The sequence below is a fragment of the Leopardus geoffroyi genome, chromosome A1, assembly GCF_018350155.1.
Source record: "Leopardus geoffroyi isolate Oge1 chromosome A1, O.geoffroyi_Oge1_pat1.0, whole genome shotgun sequence".
Taxonomy (NCBI): Eukaryota; Metazoa; Chordata; class Mammalia; order Carnivora; family Felidae; genus Leopardus; species Leopardus geoffroyi.
In genome coordinates, this window is record NC_059326.1 from 88,287,625 (window position 1) to 88,307,802 (window position 20,178).

The following is a 20,178-nucleotide window of genomic DNA, read 5'->3' on the forward strand; positions in this document are numbered from 1 at the left end:
AAAACCACACTGAGATACCACCTCACGCCAGTCAGAGTGGCTAAAAAGAACAAATCAGGAGACTATAGATGCTGGAGGGGATGTGGAGAAATGGGAACCCTCTTGCACTGTTGGTGGGAATGCAAACTGGTGCAGCCGCTCTGGAAAACAGTATGGAGGTTCCTCAAAAAATTAAAAATACTGATGAATAATGGATAAAGAAATTGTGGTTTATATACATAATGGAGTACTATGTGGCAATGAGAAAGAATGAAATATGGCCCTTTGTAGCAACATGGATGGAACTGGAGTGTTATGCTAAGTGAAATAAGCCATACAGAGAAAGACAGATACCATATGGTTTCACTCTTATGTGGATCCTGAGAAACTTAACAGAAACCCATGGGGGAGGGGAAGAAAAAAAAAAGAGGTTAGAGTGGAAGAGAGCCAAAGCATAAGAGACTCTTAAAAACTGAGAACAAACTGAGGGTTGATGGGGGGTGGGAGGGAGGAGAGGGTGGGTGATGAGTATTGAGGAGGGCACCTTTTGGGATGGGCACTGGGTGTTGTATGGAAACCAATTTGACAATAAACTTCATATATTGAAAAAAAAAATTAAAAATAGATCTACCCAATGATCCAGCAATAGCACTGCTAGGAATTTACCCAAGGCATACAGGAGTGCTGAGGCAGAGGGGCACTGGTACCCCAATGTTTATAGCAGCATTTTCAACAGCCGAATTATGGAAAGAGCCTAAGTGCCCATCAACTGATGAATGCATAAAGAAATTGTGGTATATACACAATGGAATACTACTTGGCAATGAGAAAGAATGAAATATGGCCTTTTGTAGCAATGTGAATGGAACTGGAGAGTGTTATGCTAAGTGAAATAAGTCATAGAGAAAAAGACTGATACCATATGTTTTCACTCTTATGTGGATCCTGAGAAACTTAACAGAAGACCATGGGGAAGGGGAAGGAAAAAAAAAGTTAGAGAGGGAGGGAGCCAAACCATAAGAGACTCTTAAAAACTGAGAATAAACTGAGGGTTGATGGGAGTGGGAGGGTGGGGAAAGTGGGTGATGGGCATTGAGGAGGGCACCTGTTGGGATGAGCACTGGGTGTTGTATAGAAACCAATTTGACAATAAATTTCATATTGAAAAAAAAAAGAGAAAGAAAATAAATAAATGTAAAAAAAATTTTTAAAAAGACAAAAAAGACTAAAGACGTGACCAAGATGTTACCTGACACCCATCAGGAAGGCGAGCCTGAGGAGTCAGGTGGTCCCAGGCTGTCCAAAGGCATACGTCCAGCCCCACGCTCTCCATGGAGACACACGGGAGGACTCCATGGGCCCTCGCCAAGGCCTACAAACCCACAAAACGTACCTGCACGGTTGTCCAGGATTCTGATTCCCAGACACATTCCTGGAATGGGCCCAGGTTGGGGGTGCAGAGCCGGCATGTTAGTGTCAATTAAGTCCCACAGAGGAAAGAGGTGAAAACACCTACCCTGGAGCCCTCCTCTGTTCTGGATAGAAAGCAGACTCTGGAGAAACCTGCCTGGCTCCCATTTGAGTGTGTGGTACACCTGAGTCTGGGACTTGCCCACTTCGAGGTGGCAGGAACTAAGGAAAGAGGCCCGAAGTTGTTCTCACCTGCTAACAAATGCACAGTTGCTGGTGCCTGGAAACCAGCAGCTGCTCCAAGCAATGCCTCAAATGACGGACGTGCCACAGGCATGCTGCATTTGACCATGATTCTGGAGACTTGTGCAGGGCCTGTACCAGCGGTCACTCACCTGTGTGCCACATGGAGCAGCCCTTCTCTGCTGGGGAGGAGGTTTTGGTGCTGCTGGGTGTCAGGGCGTCTCCTAACACCTCCATCTTTTTGCTGAACTGCACCTCCAAAACGGGGATGGCCTCTGGCATCCTGGCAGATATCAAGTGATAGGCTATGTCAGGCTTCCCAATGAACCGCTGGCGGATGCTGATCTCATAGGGCGTGTGAACCTTAATGTCATCCACGTCTTCTCTTTCGAACCTGTGCATGAGCGCAGAACTCGAATCATGGATTTCCAGTCCAGACACTAGGACGGTGAGACTCCCTGGTTTGACATGGGATGCTGTTCTCTGGGAGACAACAGCAGGAATTCTGACCACTACCCCTTCCTTCCCAAGAGCTTTGGGACTAGCCGTTGAAGTGTCTCCCTTAAGCTTTGTTTCTGATGGCATCTTCCAAAGCTTGGAGCTAAAGGGCCACCAGGAAGGGGACTCCAGCTCTGTCAGCAACCTAAAAGACCAAACAAAACACAGAACAGTCAACGGGGTTTCAGTGCGTTTTCTTGAAGACTGCTTTAGCCTTCATACAGCACTTAGCCATTTTACAGGGCTACATTTTACCCAAGCACTCCATGAAGCAGAAGAGCAGGAATTACTACCCCGTGTTTTAGAAAAGAAAACCGAGGCCAAGAGCATATCTCTTCTGTCTACAGACACAAAGCTATCAGTAATAATCCCACAATAGAAACACATGTCTTCTGGGGTGCCTGGGTGGCTCAGTCAGCTAAGTGTCTGACTCCTGATTTTGGTTCAGATCATGATCTCACAGTTTGTGAGTTTGAGCCCCAGTCAAGCTCAGTGCTGACGGCGCAGAGCCTGCTTGGGATTCTCTCTCTCCCTCTCTCTGATTCACCCCTGCTGGCACTCTCTGTCTCTCTCTACAAATAAATAAATAAACTTAAAAACAATTTTTTAAAATAAAAATAAAAAGGAAAAGAAACACATGTCTTCTGAAAAATGTTGCTCTTTTCAGGTTTGACCCTGGGTGATTCTGACTCCAAATAAATCCTGATCTGAATCTGTAGAGAGCCATCGGATGGAAATTTCTGCAGTAATCTGTCTGTCCAATATGGTAATAGGCACATGTGGTTACTGGGCATCTACAGTGTGGCTCCTAATGCAGGACTGAATTTTAAACTTAATTACATGTGGCTAGTGCCTACCATATCAGACGGTACAGCTGTAAAATAACCACTAATAACACCACGAGATCTATCTTGTGATGAAAAAAAAAAAATAGAAGCAGGAAAGGAAAAGCAAAGGAACAAAGATCAAATGGAAAAAATAGAAAATAATCAAGGTGGTAGACTTAAATATAGCCATATTAGTAATTATATTAAATGTAAATAGACCAAATCCTCTAATTTAAAGGCAGATTGTCAGCCTGGATTCAAAAACAAAAACAAGACACAGCTATATCTTGTTTACAAGAGACTGTGAAATATAAGGGCACAGACATGTCAAAAGCAAAGGTATTGGTAAAAAGATGCATCGTGCCAGTAGTAAACCTTAAGACAAGGATGTTACCAAGGATAAAGACAGACAATGCATAATAATCCATCAACAATCCGCCAATCCAACAAAAAGACTGAATACTAAACAAGTATATCTGACAAAATTTCAAAATTCATTAAGCAAAAACTGATAAAACTAAAAGAAGAAATAGACAACCACAGTTGTAGGTTTTAACAAATTTCTCTCCATAATATAGCAAGAAGACAAAAACAATTAGTAAGAATATAAACACTATTTAAACAACTCAACTTGATTGATATTTATGGAACCAACATCTATCTGCTGAATACGCTCTTTAAAGTGTATTCCGAATATTAAAAAAATGTAACACATCTCAATAAATTTCAAGTATTGAAATCATACAGAGCATATCCTCTGTCTTCAAACAAATGACATTTGAAATTAATGACAAAAGGCTAATAGAAAATCCTCAAATATCTGGAAATTAAATACGATTCTAAGTAAAGGGAATCAAAAAAAATCTGAAGTGAGTGAAACAAACCAATATGCAAAAAATGGCAGGGTGCAAGTGGAGCAGTCATGAGGAAAATTTATAGCTTTCAGTGGATGTTGGAAAACTTCTTAGAAGGATTTAAAATCAGCGATTTAAGCTTCTGTCTCAAAAAGTTATAAATTGAACCCAAAGTAAGTAGAATAAAGGAAAAGCAGAAATCAATGAAATTGAAAACAGAAAAAAAGAAAATATTAGAAAAGCCAAAAGTTGGTTCTTTGAAATAACTAAAAAAAAAAAAAAAAAAGAAAAGAAAAAAGAAAACCCTTACAAAAAATGATCCAAAATAAAACAAAGAAAATGCATATCACCAACATCGGGAGTGATGGAGGCATCACCATAGAGCCTTTAGCCCTGGAAAGGCTCCTAGGGGATACCATACCCAATTTCACACCAATAAATTGGACTTTTATGAAACAGACAAAACACTCAAAAACCACAACTTTCCAAAACTGAAGCAAGAAGTAGTTCAAGAGTATGAATAGCCATAATGAAGTAGCAGAAAGAGAAATTGAGAAAAAAAGAATCTCATTTACAGATGTACCAAAAATAATAAAATACCTTAGGAATAAATTTAACCAAGGAGGTGGAAGACTTGTACTCTGAAAACTATTAAGACGTTGATGAAAGAAATTAAAGATGACACAAAGAAATGGAAATATATACCATGCTCACGGACTGGAAGAATTAATATTGTTAAAGCATCCATACTACCCAAAGCAATTTACAAATTTAATACAATCTCTATCAAAACACCAAGAGCATTTTTCACAGAATTAGAACAAATAATACTAAAATTTGTATGGAACAACAAAAGACCTCAAATAGCCAAAGTGATCTAGAGAAATAAGACCCAAGCTGGAGTTATCACAATCCCAGATTTCAGGATATACTACAAAGTGACAATGATCACAACAGTATGGTATTGGCACTAAAACAGACACACAAATCAGAGGAACAGAATAGAGAGCCCAGAAATATACCCACACTTATAGGTCAATTAATCTATGATGAAGGACACAAGAATATGCAATGGGGAAAAGACGGTATCTTCAACAAATGGTGTTGGGAAAATTGGACAGCCTTATGCAAAAGAATAAAATAGGACCCTTTCTTACACTTTACACAAAAATAAGCTCAAAATGGATTAACGGATTAGATGTGAGACATGAATGCATAAAACTCCTAAAAGAAAACACACACAGTAATCACCTAGACATCGGCTTTAGTAACATATTTGTGGATATGTCTCTTTAAGCAACGGAAACAAAAGTGAAAAACAAACTGTTTCATTTTTTATTTTCATAAAATAAAAAGCTTCTGCACACCAAAGGAAATCACTGATAATACAAACAGATAACCTGCTGAATGGAAAAAATATATTTGCAAATAATACATCTGATAAGCAGTTAATATCTAAAATACATAAAGAACTTATACAACTCATCACCAAAACAAACTAACAAACAACCCAATTAAAAAATGGGCAGAGGATCTGATTAGGCACTTCTCCAAAGAAGACATCCAGATAGCTAACAGACACATAAGCATAAGAAGATGTTCAACATCACTCATCATAAGGGAAATACAAATCAAAACTACAATGAGATACCACCTCACACCTGTCAGAATGGCTAAAATTAACAACTCAGGAAACAACAGATGTTGGTGAGGATGCAGAGAAAGGGGAACCCTTTTGTACTGTTGGCTGGGAGTGCAAACTGGTGCAGCCACTCTAGAAAACAGTATGGAGGTGTGTTAAAAATTAAAAATAGAATTACCATATGACCCAATAATTTCACTACTGGGTATGTACCCAAAGCAAATGAAAACACAAGTGGTAAAGATATATGCACCCCTATGCTTACTGAGGCATTATTTACAATGGCCAAACTATGAAAGTAACCCAAGGGTCTACCCATAGAGGAATGGATAACGAAAACGTGATACACACACACACACACACACACACACACACACACACACAGAGGAATATCACTCAGCCACAAAAAAGAATGAAATCTTGCCATTTGCAATAACATGGATGGACCTCGAGAGTATTATGCTAAATAAAATAAGACAGAGAAAGACAAACACTACATGATTTCACTTATATGCAGAATCTAAAAAACTCAACAAATAAACAGAAAAAGAAAAGGCAGAAACAGATCCATAAATACATAGAACTGATGGTTGCCAGAGGGTGAAGAGCAGAATGGGTGAAGGGGAGTGGGGGATAGAGGCTTCCAGTTAAGGAACGAATAAATCATAGGGGTAAATTAAGATACAGCACAAGGAGTATGATCAACGATACTATAATAGTGTTGGATGGTGACAGACAGTAGCTACACTGGTAGTGAGCACAGCATCAAGTATCAACTTATCCGATATGCTATCCACTGAAAATTAATGTAACCTTGTGTACCAACTATACTTCAATTTAAAAAGGGGGGGGGCGTGGACATCCACCCTTACCTGCTGCACTAGGGTCCTTCCCCAAGCATGGGATTACGGTACAGGAGGCCACATGAAGAGCCAGCGGTAACAACGGAAACCTTACGGGTGCAGGGGGGTGCACCTCTAGGGGGGGTGGTAACAAGACCTCCCTAATTCTCCCAGTTAGGGCACTGTTAAGCCCTTAGTTTATCCCAAAATTCACATGGAAACACAAAAGACCCAGAATAGACAAAAACAATCCTGAAAAAGAAACAAGTTGGTGGACTCTTGCTGAGTGCAAACTTACTACATGGTCATGACAATGATGATGGTGTGGTACTGGCAAAAGGTTACAGCGTGGATTAATGAGATGGAACTCAGAGTCCAGAAACAAACCTTTATCCTTATGGTCAACTGGTTTTTGACAAGGATGACAAGACAATTCAGTGGGGAAACATCCATCTTTCAACAAATATTGCTGAGATCACTGAATAGCGTCATACTAAATAAATAAATAAATAAATAAATAAATAAATAAAATAAAATAAAAAAGAAAAGAAAAGAAAAGAAAAGAAAAAAGAAATTTGATTCATTTCTCACATCATTCACAAAAATGAACCCCAAGAGGTTCAGGGACCTAAACAGAAGAGCTAAAACTATGACTCTTGGAACAAAGCAAAAGAATAAACCTCTGTGACTCTGGATTAGGCAATGAACTGGATATGACACCAAAGGCAAGTGACAAAAAAAAAAAAAAAAACAAAAAAAACAACAAAAAAACCCCAGGTACATTGGTCTTCATCAAACTTAAAATCCTTTGGCCTTGTGTCCAGCCAGGTCTGGGCCCCATCTGTGCGCAAGGCACAAGCAATCAGGCCTGCGTATCATGGTGCCCTGAGGGTGAGGGGAGGGAGCAGCGGAGAAGGAGAATGAGGACCTGGGAGGGTCTTCTGTCTTCAGAGGTGTGCTCCCCTTGAGTTGGCTGGGCAGTATCTGAAGGAGCAAAACTGCAAAGCTCTGAAATGTTCATGTTTTGAATGTGAAAGACCAGTGTTGGCTTCGGAGGAAGAAAAGGCTATAGATGCTATTATGTTGAAACCAAAATAAAAACAGCTAATGATTTTCTCTGGTCACTTAAACCAGAGAAGCCAAAATGGGAAAAAGACTTTTTGCTCATCTGTTGGGTTGGACTAGTTTTTCCCTCCATGAACACTGGAGAGAAAATGGACAAGTTCTGTTTTTGAAAATGTACAAAGTAAATGATTCTCTTGCTCTAAGTTATTTCAAGAAGAAAGAATGAATTGAACAGTTATGAGCTGGGAGCATAATAGTATGTTTTGAGAGTTGTTCTAAAGCACAAAAAGTGGGGCATCTGGCTGGCTCAGTAGGTAGAGCATGCAACTCTTGATCTTGGGGTTGTGAGTTCAAACCCCAGGTTGGGCACAGAGATTACTTACAAATAATTCTAAAGCACAAAAAGTAGAAATATTATTTTCAAACTTGACTCTTTAAGGAAACGACACAATCTGTACATCCTCTATGAATAGTATGAAGACCACTGATGGGACTTAAAATTGATAACATGCAGTCTGGGGAGAAAATGTCTATTGGGAAAGTTTAGGATAAAACTTTCTTTTGCTCAGTCTGTCCTTTTAGTTCTAAAATAAATTGTGCTTGATTCATTGGAGAAAAAAAATTAAAATCCTCTGTGATTCAAAAACCACCTTCAAGAAAGACAATCCACAGAAAGGGAGAAAATATTTTCAAATCATGTATCTGATAAAGGGATTTCTACCCAGAATATATAAAACTCCTACAAAGTCCATAATAAAAAGACAACCACATAAAAAAATGGTCAAAGAATTTAAAAATAAAATAGACCTATGGGGAAAAAGCATATGAAAAGATGCTTATTATCATTAGGAAAATGATTGTGTAATGAGACGCCACTTCACACCCACTATGATAGTTATAATAATAAAGCAGACAATAACAAGTGTTAGTGATGTTGTGGAGAAACTGGAGCCCACATAACATTATTGGTGGGGAGGTGAAACATGGCACAGCCACTTTGGAAAACAACTGGTCAAGTTCTCAAAATGTTAAAGAGAGACCCAGCAATTTCCTACCCAAGGGAAATGAAAACAAACGTTCATGCAAACACTTGTACACAAGTGTCTATAGCAGCACTATTCATAATGGCCACAAAACAGAAACAACAAAATGTCCATCAAAATTGGTCAATGGACAAACAAGATGTGATAGATCATATAACAGAGTATTGGTCGGAAATACAAACTAATGGGGCGCCTGGCCGGCTTAGTCAGTAGACTCTTGATCTCAGGGTTGTAAGTCCAAGCCCATTTAAAGTAGGCATGGAGCCAGAAAGAAGGAAGGAAGGAAGGAAGGAAGGAAGGAAGGAAGGAAAGAAAAGAAAAGAGAAAAGAAGAACAGAAATATAAAGTAACAAAGTACTGATCTATCCTACAATGGAGATGAATCTCAAAAACATGACACAGTGCAAGAAGGCAGACATATGTTAAGTCTCTAAAAAGACAAATCTACACAGAAAGACTAGATCAATGGTGACCTGGGCAGGGCAAGAACAGAGTGACTGCCAAAGGGCTTGAGGTGACTTTTGGGAGGGATAGAAATGTCCTAAAATTTGGACTACAGTCTTGTCTGTACAACTCTGTAAGTTTACTAAAAATCGTTGAATTGTTTACATACAGTGAGTAAATTTTATGGTATGTAATTTAAAAGCCTGTTCTAAAAAATCTACATATCAGAGACACATCAGAATAAAACAATCAGAATATCTAGGATAGGGAGGAAAAAATAGTAGGCACAATCCTACCCAACTTAGCAATCATGTACACTAGGAACACAATGGGAAATGTCCTCAAAGTGCTGAGCTACACTTGGCTCAATTGTGAAGAGCCTAACTGTCATTCCAGAGTGCCATTTTCCAACCTCTGAACAGAGGCAATACCAGTTACTCACAGATGCCAATGAAAACACAACCAGACCAATTACCTCAGCAAGTAGCTTCTACCAAACTCCTGAAATCAAAACTGGGTTACCAACTTGTCTTCATTTCATTTAAAGAGAGACACGGAATACCAAAAAGTAGGAAGTGTGTAACACAGAATTTTAACATTTTGTTTTCTAGAAGTTCTATGCTGCTTTTGACTGCAGAGAGGCTGGCATAGAGGTTTCAGCTACGATAAGCCCAAGTGGCTTCCCAGCCAGAGGGAATTCAAAGAGACAAGACCCAATTCCTAAGAACATCTTTGTCGGTTCACTAGCTGAACAGAGACGCAATGAAAGAGAAACTTCAATGACCACATATAACAAGAGAGACACACTTTGCAAAAATAGTTGGGAAAAGATTCCAATTCCAGTCATAACCCTCAACAAGCAAAGACCACTAATCCCCAAGGAGTAGAATTAGGTTTCCAGAGTGTATCAGTCAGTTCGGGCTACTGTAACAAATACCACAAACTGCATGGCTTGAACAACAGACATTTATTTCTCAGTTATGGAGGCTAGGAAGTTCAAGATTAGGGTGCCAACAGATTTGGTTTGGGGGAAGAGCTTTCTCCCTGGCTTGGAGACAGCTACCTTCTTGTTGTGTCCTTGTACAGCAGAGAGAGAGGAGAGAGAGGAAGAGGGAGAGGGGGAGAGACAGAGAGAGAGAGGAAGGGGGGGAGAGAGAAGAAGAAGAAGAAAGAAGAAGAAGAAGAAGAAGAAGAAGAAGAAGAAGAGGAGGAGGAAGAAGAGGAGGAGGAGGAGGAGGAGGAGGAAGAAGAAAGAGAGAGACAGAGAGAGAGAGATTTAGCCTCTTCCTCTTATCCCATCATGGGGGCTCTACTCTCATGACCTCATCTAAACCTAATCACCTCCCAAAGGCCCTGCCTCCTAACACTATCACACTGGGGTGGGGGCTGGGGGTGGTGGTGACCTCAGGGACTTCAGGTGAATTTCAGGGACACAAACATTTAGTCCATAACAGATTTACCACAACAGAATGTGCACTTCTCAAGAAAAAATGATAAAACATACAAAGAAAGAAGAAAGTATGGCTGATTCATAAGGCCCATAATCATCTCTGAGGAAGTCCTAACATTTTATCAAAGATGTTACACCAAAATCTTAAATATGTTCAATGAGCTAAAGGAAACTATGGACAAATAACTGAAAGAAATAAGAAAAAAATGTCTGAACAAAACAAGAATATTAGCAAAAAGAAATTATGAGAAGGAAACAAATTCTAGAGCTGAAAAGTGCAATCACTGAAATGAAAAACTTGCCGGAGGGATTCAACAGCAGATTTGACAGGGAAGAACAGAGAACGGGTGAATTTGAAAGTAATACCTTTGAAATTACCCAGTCTGAGGAGCAGAAAGGAAGGAAAATGATCAGAGCCCAAAGGACACCATCAAACATATCCACAAACGTATTATGGGAATCCCAGATGGACAAGAGAGAGAAAGGGACAGAAAATGAATTTGAGGAAACATTGGTTGAAAACTTCCCAAATCTGATGAAAGACATGAATGTACACATTCAAGAAGCTCAACAAACTCCAAGGGGGATAAACTTAAAAAGAGCCACATCAAGATACATTATAGTCAAACTGTTGAAACCCAAAGAGAAAAACAGAATTTGGAAATGAGGAGCCACGTTCAAAGGACTCACAGTAAGAGATGGTCCAACATAATCAGCCAGCCACCAAGTAGAAGGCTGAACACCCTGGAGACTAGAGGCATATTGGAGACTTGGTGTTGGTGGCTGTGGTCAGGCTGGCCTTGGTGAGCTGAAGTCTGTGCTGCTGGACCCAATCATAGCTTCCATCCCTGTCACCATGGCCACTTTGTTCATGGGCTCAGTGGGCAACTTCAGGAGGTGCTGGGAAACAGACCGACGGGTATCTAGGGCACAGGTCATCCTATCCACTGGATTATTACAATTCTCCTCTGCTGAAGACACCCTTCAGTGAGCATTCAGGTGAGACACATCTTTGCCTTTTTTCCCAACCAGAGAAGTCTATCCAACACTTCTGCCCTGGATCTCCTGGTCATGAAGTTTCCAGTCCTGTTTCTTCCAGTCCTGAACATCAGCCAAACCACTGGCTGCAGCCAATCAGCATGCAACTGAGCATCTGGCCATTCCTCCTTCCAAGAACCCTGTTGAGCAGAGTGCCACACACTGGTCACCAATCTCAGGGGAGGACTCAAACACTTTTGCCCACAGCATCCTGGTATCGGAGTTACCATGGAGCACAACACAGTCCAGCACTGGACAGAGCAATGCCATACTCAGCTTTCCTAGTGCAGAGTAGAGCAGAACAGAACCAGCTCTGGTAGTGGCTGCTGGTCCCCTGGCAGCCGATGCAGGACAACAGGCTTATGCACATCCTTTGAATGCTGTAGTTCAAGGACTGCCCCCTTTCCGCAGACTCTAATATATGAACTCTGACAGCTGGCAGAGTGCTTCAGTAGAACAAATGAGTACCAGTTGAGCTTGTAACAGGGAAAGCTATTTCCCTACTAGGTGGTAAGCCTGGCATAGGCTGTGTGCTCCAGCCCTCAGATCCATTCTAACAGGGCTGACAATGGGTCAGAAGACTGCACAAGACTGCCTTCCCAACATGGTGAACCTCCAGGCGCATGGCTTGAAGTTCTGCCACTGGAAGGATCTCCCTTCACCTCTGTTCATTTCTGGGTGATGCCTGCACATGGTATAGAACCATCTGTAAGTGTAAACCAGGCCCTGCTGCTTTCGTTCTCAGTCAACTGATAGCAGGTATGGGTTGTGCCGTAGGTGCAGGCTGGGGGCAGAAGGCAGGGGTGTAGGAGCAGGCACCGTAGCATGGGAGCTAATTCCTCACACAGCCTAACCCATGCTATCAGGGCCTGCTTGCCCCTGATCTCCTGCATCACACCATCGTTGGATGCGGGGGCTGGGAGGAGGGTCACCATGCGTGCCCCACGTCATGGCTTGCTGGGTCAAATAACACCCATTTCATGAAGAACAGCTCAGATTGTGTGATAACATGGTGGTCCACGGTCCAGCGTTCAGTCTCTACAAAGGCCCAGTAGCAGGCCAAGAGCTGTTTCTCAAAAAGAAAGAAGTTATCTGCACAGGATGGCAGGGCTTTGCTCCAAAATCCTAACGGCATGCACTGTGACTCCCTACAGAGGTCTCCCACAGGCTCTGGAGAGCACCCTGTCTACCACGGACACTTTAAGTGCCACTGGATCTGCTCAATCATGTGGCCCACATGGCAGCCTGGACTTGCTGCAGAGCTTTCTTGCTTTGGGTTCCACTCAAGACCAACAGTTTTTCATGTCACTTGGTAAAAGGGCCAGAGTAGCACCACAAATGAGGACGTTGCTTTCAAAATGCTCACCACCAGGCAGTGTCTTCTTTTTGGTTGTAGAAAGAGCCAGAAGCAAAAACCTGTCCTTCACGGTAGAAGACACTTTGGTGAGCCCCACACCACTGGATCCCTAGAAATTTCACTGAGGTGGAAAACCCCTGATTCTCTGGGAGATTTACTTTCCCACCCTCTGACATGCCTTCGCAGTGTGTCCTGAGTAGTTGCTAATTTTACGCCCTCGATGCAGTTGGCACGGTATCACCCAGGTAACAGACCAGGGTGCTACCCTGTGGAGGGAAACACAGTCCAGGTCCCTGTGATGGGAATGGGCATGGGGCTGGAGAGCTGGTGTTGCCATGAGGCGGGACAGCGTTGCAGTTTGCTGGGGAGCAAACTGCTCTGGTGGCCCCTCCTAACAGCATGGACAGAGAGTGTCTGCCAGAGTAAGCGCTGCGCCCCAGGTCTCACATGATGTGCTAACTTGCTCAAGTGTCTGGTACAGCGAGTGCCATAAGAGAACGACCTGGTCACGGTTGGGACAATCCACTGTTCTTCTCCAACTTTTCCCTGCACAGCCCAGTGAGTGCGCTGAGTGGAGATGGTGCAGGGCTCACTGCCCGTGCACCCTGCAGGTCCTTGATGGGGACACGCACCTCTGCAATCCCTGCAAGAGTGGTTCACTCTTCTAGGTAGCTCCAGTGGCTTCCCCAGAATAGCTCTCACTACGCAGGTCAGGGAACTGGTGTGGGGTTCTCTAGCTAGTGAGAGCGTGTATTCCGATTATATGCTCCAGGCCTGGGAAAAATAGCCATGGGCTGGGTTCAGAGGCCTACTGTGTGACTGTGTGAGGTGGACCTGATCTGAGACTCCACGGATCCCCTGAGCCCAATAAGCCCCTCCTCTGACTGGTGGGCCACAGGGCCGTTTTGGGTCTGCTAGCATCAGCGCCAGATCCAGTGTCCCCTAGTCCCTAAAAGTCTGATGACTTCCTGCCTCCAGTGCTCAGTCGCCCTGGTTAGACACCACAGGGCCCTGGGGGGAAGGCTGGCACAAGAAATGATAGTGTCAACAGATAGTGGCATCCCAGGGTTTCTCCTCAAGGGGGCCGTGTCCCCATCCTTCAAAGGGTTTCGGATCTGGAAACTGGTTCAAGTCTGGAAGATGATTCAGGGGCCATGACTGCTTTCTAATTCAAGTAAGAGGCTCGCTCACTTGACCCAGGGCCCTTCTGTTTACACAGCCCTGGTAAGGACCAAAGGCCCTGCCTGCCCATCTGTTACTTCCCTGGGGGCACGTGACCAACCAGCCACCACCACAGGTCTCTAGGACTCACACCACTGACTGCTGCTTCTGCTCTGCTGTCCCTTGTGGTGACCATCCCACGTATCTTCAGTGACTGCAGGCCACCAACTGGCCCTGGAACCCTGGAGTCCATCACCCCCGCCATGGGGAGGGTCCCAGCCCAGCACCCCAGAGTCCACCACCCCTGCCACAGGGAGGGTCCTGGCCCGACACTCTGGAGTCTATCACCCCTGCCATGGGGAGGGTCCCAGCTCAGGGGCAGCAGTGCCCACCATCCTTTCTGGCCTACGCAGAAGAGTGGCTACACAGCTCCTCAAGGATATGGGGCCTCCTCATAAACAGGGTTCTCATGGTCCTGGGCCAAGTGTGTCCCTCTGGGCCAGGCTGGGTGTGGAGCAGGTCTCACATGGTAAGTCCATATGACTGTTCCAAACCTCACCCAGCGTAGGTCACCTTCCATAATGCTTCACCCACCAGTGGACCGGTGGAGCCCTCTCCAACCCAGGGAGCAACAGTACTGAATCCAGTCCCTTGTTTTGTAGGCCCTCTGCTGTAAATGATGTCCTTTCCACCACTGTCCCCCACCCTTTATACTCATTCCCATGCATGTCCTGTGGACTTCCTTCTGTCTGTGGACACTGGAACCTTCACAACTCTTCCACGGGGTCACATCCTCCTCAGGGTCACGCTTTGTGCCTCACCTTTTGGGATCTGCTGTGACCCGAGCCTACAATTCATCTGGGAGCAAAGGAGGGTGGTGGGGTGGGTCTCTTCAGGAGATCTGCAAGGCAGTTACCTCGGGGGGGCGTTACAGACTCTTCCGACAAAGCAGGATGACGGTGGAAGGGACGTGTCTGCCGACAAAGACTCACTCGAATGGAGGGGTTCAATGCCCCCAGTTTCATCAGGACTTTCCCATATGTCCACTTTCCACTTTTCAGGATCCAGTTTCTTCTTCATCAGTATCCTAGGCTTAACAGAAGACAGCACACAAAGCTGGGGTTTCAATTTGTGCTGTGATTAATGTGCTCACAGACGACACTCGGATCTGGTCTTTAGAAATCCCAGACCTGCTGGTTCAATATTTGCAAGTCAATCAATGTGACACACATCAATACAAGAAAGGATAAGAACCATATGATCCTCTCAATAGATGCAGAAAAAATATCTGACAGAATACAGCATCCATTCTTGACAAAAACCCTCAACAAAGTAGGGATAGAGGGAACACACCTCAATCTCATAAAGACTATATACAAAAGACCACTGCTAATAAATATCATACTCAATGGGGAAAACTGAGAGCTTTTCCCCTATGATCAGGAACAAGACAGGAATGTCCACTTTGGCCATTAGTACTTAACATAGTGCTGGAAGTCTTAGCCTCAGCAATAAGACAACAAAAAGAAATAAAGTGCATCCAAATCTGTAAGGATGAAGTCAAACTTTCACTATTTGCAGATGACATGATATTCTATGTAGAAAACCCAAAAGACTCCACCAAAAAATTTCTAGAACTACTATATTAATTCAGCAAAGTCACAGGATATAAAATCAACATACAGAAATTGGTTGCATTTCTACACACCAATAATGAAGAAGCAGAAAAAGAAAACCAAGAGTCAATCCCATTTACACCTGCACCAAAACAATAAGATAAGTAGTAATAAACCTAACTAAAGAGGTAAAAGATCCGTATGTTGAAAACTATAGAAAACTTGTGAAAGAAATTGAAGAGACACAAAGAAATGGAAAGACATTCCATGCTCATGGATTGGAAGAACAAATATTGTTAAAATGTCCATACTACACAAAGCAATCTACGCGTTCAATTCGATCCCAATCAAAATAACACCAGCATTCTTCACAGAGCTACAACAAACAATCTTAAAATTTGTATGGATCCACAAGAGACCCCGAGTAGCCAAAGCAATCTGAACAAGAAAAACAAAACTGGAGGCATCAAGATTCTGGACTTCAAGCTATATTACAAAGCTGTAATCATCAAGGCAGTGTGGTACTGGCACAAAATAGACACATAGATCAATGGAACAGAATAGAAAACCTAGAAATGAACTCACAACTATATGATCTTCGACATCTTTGTCATCTTTGACAAAGCAGGGAAGAATATTCAATGGAAAAAGGCAGTCTCTTCAGCAAATGGTGCCAGGAAAATTGTACAGCAACACTCAGAAGAATGAAACTGGACCACGTACTTACACCACACACAAAAATAAATTCAACATATAGATGAAAGACCCGAATGTGAGACAGAATATCATCAAAATCCTAGAGGAGAATAGGCAGCAACCTCTTTGACCTCGGCCATGGCAACTTCGGCCATGGCAACTTCTTACTAGACATGTCTCCAGAGGCAAGGGAAAAAAAAGCAAAAATGAACTATTGGGACCTCATCAAGATAAAACGCTTCTGGACGTGAAGGAAGCAATCAGCAAAACTAAAAGGCAACTGATGGAATGGGAGAAGGTGTTTGCAAATGAAATATTAAATAAAGGGTTAGTATCCAAAATATATAAAGAACTTATCAAACACAACATCCAAAAAACAAATAATCCAGTTAAGAAATGGGCAGAAGACATGACCAGACACTTTCCAAAGAAGACATCCAGATGGCCAACAGATACAGGAAAAAAGGCCAAACATCACTCACTCATCATCAACGAAATATAAATCAAAACCAGGATGAGATACCACCTCATACCTGTCAGAATGGCCAAAACCAACAACTCAGGAAACAACAGATGTTGATGAGGATGTGGAGAAAGGAGAACCCTCTTGCACTGTTGGTGGGAATGCAAACTGGTGCAGCCACTCTGGAAAACAGTGTGGAGGTTCCTCAAAAAACTAAAAATAGAACAACCCTGTGACGCAGCAATTGCACTAGTAGATATTTATCCAAAGGATACAAAAGTGCTGATTCGAAGGGGTACATGCACCCCAATGTTTATAGCAGCATTATCAACAACAGCCAAACTGTGGTGGAAATAGCACAAATATCCATCAGCTGATGAATGGATAAAAAAGTTCTACATACATGTATTCATATGTGTATACATAGTGGAATATTACTCAGCCATCAAAAAGAATGAAATCTTGGGGCGCCTGGGCAGCTCAGTTGATTGAGTGTCTAACTTCGGCTCAGGTCACGATCTCACAGTCCGTGGGTTCAAACCCTGCATCAGGCTCTGTGCTGACCTCTTGCTCAGAGCCTGGAGCCTGCTTCAGATTCTGTGTCTCCTTCTCTCTCTGCCCCTCCCCTGCTCACGCTTTGTCTCACTCTGTTTCTCAAAAGTAAATAAATGTAAAAAAAAAAAAAAAATTAAAAAAAAAAGAGTGAAATCTTGCCATTTGCAATGACATGGGTAGAGCTAGAATGTACTATGCTAAGTGAAATGAGTCCATCAGAGAAAGACAAATACCATATGATTTCACTCATATGTGAATAAATAAAACATGAACATATGGGAAGGAGGGAAGAGAAGAGAGGGAAACAGACCACAGAGACTCCTAACAGTAGAGAACAAACTGAGGGTTGCTGGAGGGGAGGTGGGGCAGATGGGCATTAAGGAGGGCATTTGTTGGGATGAGCACTGAGTATTGCATGTGAGCGATGAATCACTGAATTCTACTCCTGAAACTGTTATTACACTTCAGTTACCTAACTAGGATTTATATAATAATAAGGTAAGAAACCCTGGCCCTGCAACCACAGGCACTCAGGGCATCTTTCAGGGCAGAGACAGGGCATTCAGGCCACTCTGTGGCACCCTGAGCTCATTCTTTCCTTTCTGCACTTTGTCCAGTGGAGCTGGGAGCAGCCAGCAAATCTCAGTTTGACAAAAATGCTATTAGCATCAAATACGTGGTCACTCGGATCCTTGCCTCTTAAAGTATTTGACTAGGAGTGTCCTGCAGAGATATTTTGTGTATCTCTAATGCTACATGCCATGCACTAGTGCGTGGAAATGAGAGTTATTAGATTTAAATCTAATCAGATTATTAATCCCCAAAACTGTAGAACACATTCAGAAATCACCCTTCAGTCTTAGTACCAGATTCCCTATCTGTCAGGTTCTCCAGAGAGACAGAACCTGTAGGACGGACACACACAGACACACACACACACACACACACACACACACACACACAGAAGCAGAGAAGGAGACAGAGAAGAAGGGTGGGCAGAGGCGGGCACAGGCCAGGACAAAGAGGCACCACCATCCCTGAGGACCCCTGGAGGCACCACAGCTATTTCCGCCTGGGACCGTGGTGGGACAGAGACCAAGCACCGTGACAGGGCACCTCCAGCAGAATCAAGGACTCCACAGTGTACCCGGCCTGGCCCACCCGCGGGAAAGACCTCTGAGGGGACAATGAATCACAAAGCACAAAAATAACGCAAGCAGTCAGGCCCACAGGGGTGCTCACACCAATGTCTGAAGGTGCCAACTCTTGATGGTGTATTGGGGGCCAGCAGTCTGCCAGCCCCAGCGATGGGCTGCTGGAGAGACAGTGGGACACAGGGGGATGTGAAGGATGGGCGCAGGGGCAGTGCTTCTGGGGACTCAGGATGCCTGGTGCCCCATGGAAGCAGCACAGTGGTTGGGAGTGGAAGGGTCTGTTTCTGTGACAGTCCTTCTCTGGTTCATCCACTGAGTCTTCAGGAAGAGGAACACAACATGTAAAACAGAGCAATAGCTCAGATATTTCGAGTTCGTCCATCGTTACCCTCATTTCCTAGCAGGAATCAAAAGCTCATGGGTTGATACAGCAGAGAAGAAAGCACACTGTAGATAGCTCTTCCCAATTTCCTGTTGAAATATTGACCCAGACACAGAAAAAGGCAGAAACTGGCAACAAAATGGCAAATCAAAGGAGAAGACCACACAGATGGAGAAGTAAGCACTTGCACTATGTCTGTTTTACCCTATGACTGTAAATGTGACAATGTCCAAAGATGGCAGGAAAACCTGAACTTTGCACAGACAGCACCTGCTCCAGGATGGAGCAAGCAGCTGTGAGCAGAAAACTCAGGCATCCTCATGAGGGCTGGAGCAAACGGACTATGTACCGGCCCCCTGCCACAGCTCCTTGCATCCCTTTCTCCGCACTGGCCCCTGCATCTCTTCCTCCTTCCTCCACACCAGATACTTACAGAATTGTAAGTAATTGTAGGTTGGTGCACTAAAAAAGGATGCTCAAGGATATGTCTGTTTGAAAAATTGTCAGAGGATGATCAGATTCTGACAATTACAAGGTGTGTGTGGTTTTATCCCCACACCAAGCCATTCACTCAGCTCTGGTCCCGTCCACATGGACTCCACTCTGGCCCTGTCCACATGGAGTCAGCATCAGACCTCACAGGCTCAGCCCCACAAGACCACTGCCACTTCAGGCACCAACCCCAAGTCCAGACATCACCTGTGCTCTGACCCACAGGTGACAGATCACAAGTTCCCATGGCCCCTCCTCAGGTCTGATGAATGTGCTGGAGGGGCTCAGAGAACTCAGGGAAATGTTTCACTCGCTAGGTTAGTGGTTTATTACAAAAGGATATGACTCAGGGATAGCCCGATGGAAGAGACGCCCAGGGTGAGGCACTGGGGAAGGGGCGGGAAGCTTCCATGCCTCTCTAGGCACGTCACTCTACCCACGTCTCCACGTGCTCCCCAGCCTGGAAGCCCCCCCCCAACCCCAAGACCGTCCCTCTGAGTTTTCATTGGGGCTTCATTGTATAGACATGATCGATTAATCCATTGCCCATTGGTAATTGATTCCGTCTCCCCTCCCTAGAGGTCAGGGGCAGGACTGAAGCTCTCTGGTCCCACGGTGGGGTCTGCAGGCCACCAGCCGCCATCCCTAGGGGCTTTCCAAAGTCACCGCAACAACATGAACTCGGACTTGTTATGAACACCGTGACACCTTCATTGCCGTCTTCAGTTGGGAAACCCAAGGGCTTTAGGAGCTCTGAGCCAGGAACAGTTACAAGGGCCGAGTCCATATTTATTATAAATCACACTATCAGAGATGACAAATCGAATACACATATTTTCCCCAAGGACAACGAGAAGACACGGCAGCAACAACATTTTGGAACCTAGAAACCAGACAGACTTTGTGAATCCAGGAAAGTAAGGGAAAAGGCAGTGGTGGCAAAGCTGGGACACGACCCAGTCTGTGG

General features: G+C 43.8%; 1 protein-coding gene across 8 annotated transcripts in view; it reads right to left on the minus strand.

The window, feature by feature from the left end:
* SNAP47 (synaptosome associated protein 47) overlaps nucleotides 1-20,178 on the minus strand; it is a 54,548-nt gene that overhangs the window by 23,910 nt on the left and 10,460 nt on the right. For all 8 annotated transcript variants that reach the window (XR_006713960.1, XR_006713971.1, XM_045483833.1 and 5 more), the window contains one exon: nucleotides 1,785-2,275. Coding sequence is in view for 6 of the 8 variants with exons in the window: in XM_045483833.1 (XP_045339789.1) it covers nucleotides 1,785-2,275 (491 nt within the window). In the remaining 2 variants the exon portion in view is untranslated. The remainder of the gene's footprint in view (nucleotides 1-1,784; nucleotides 2,276-20,178) is intronic.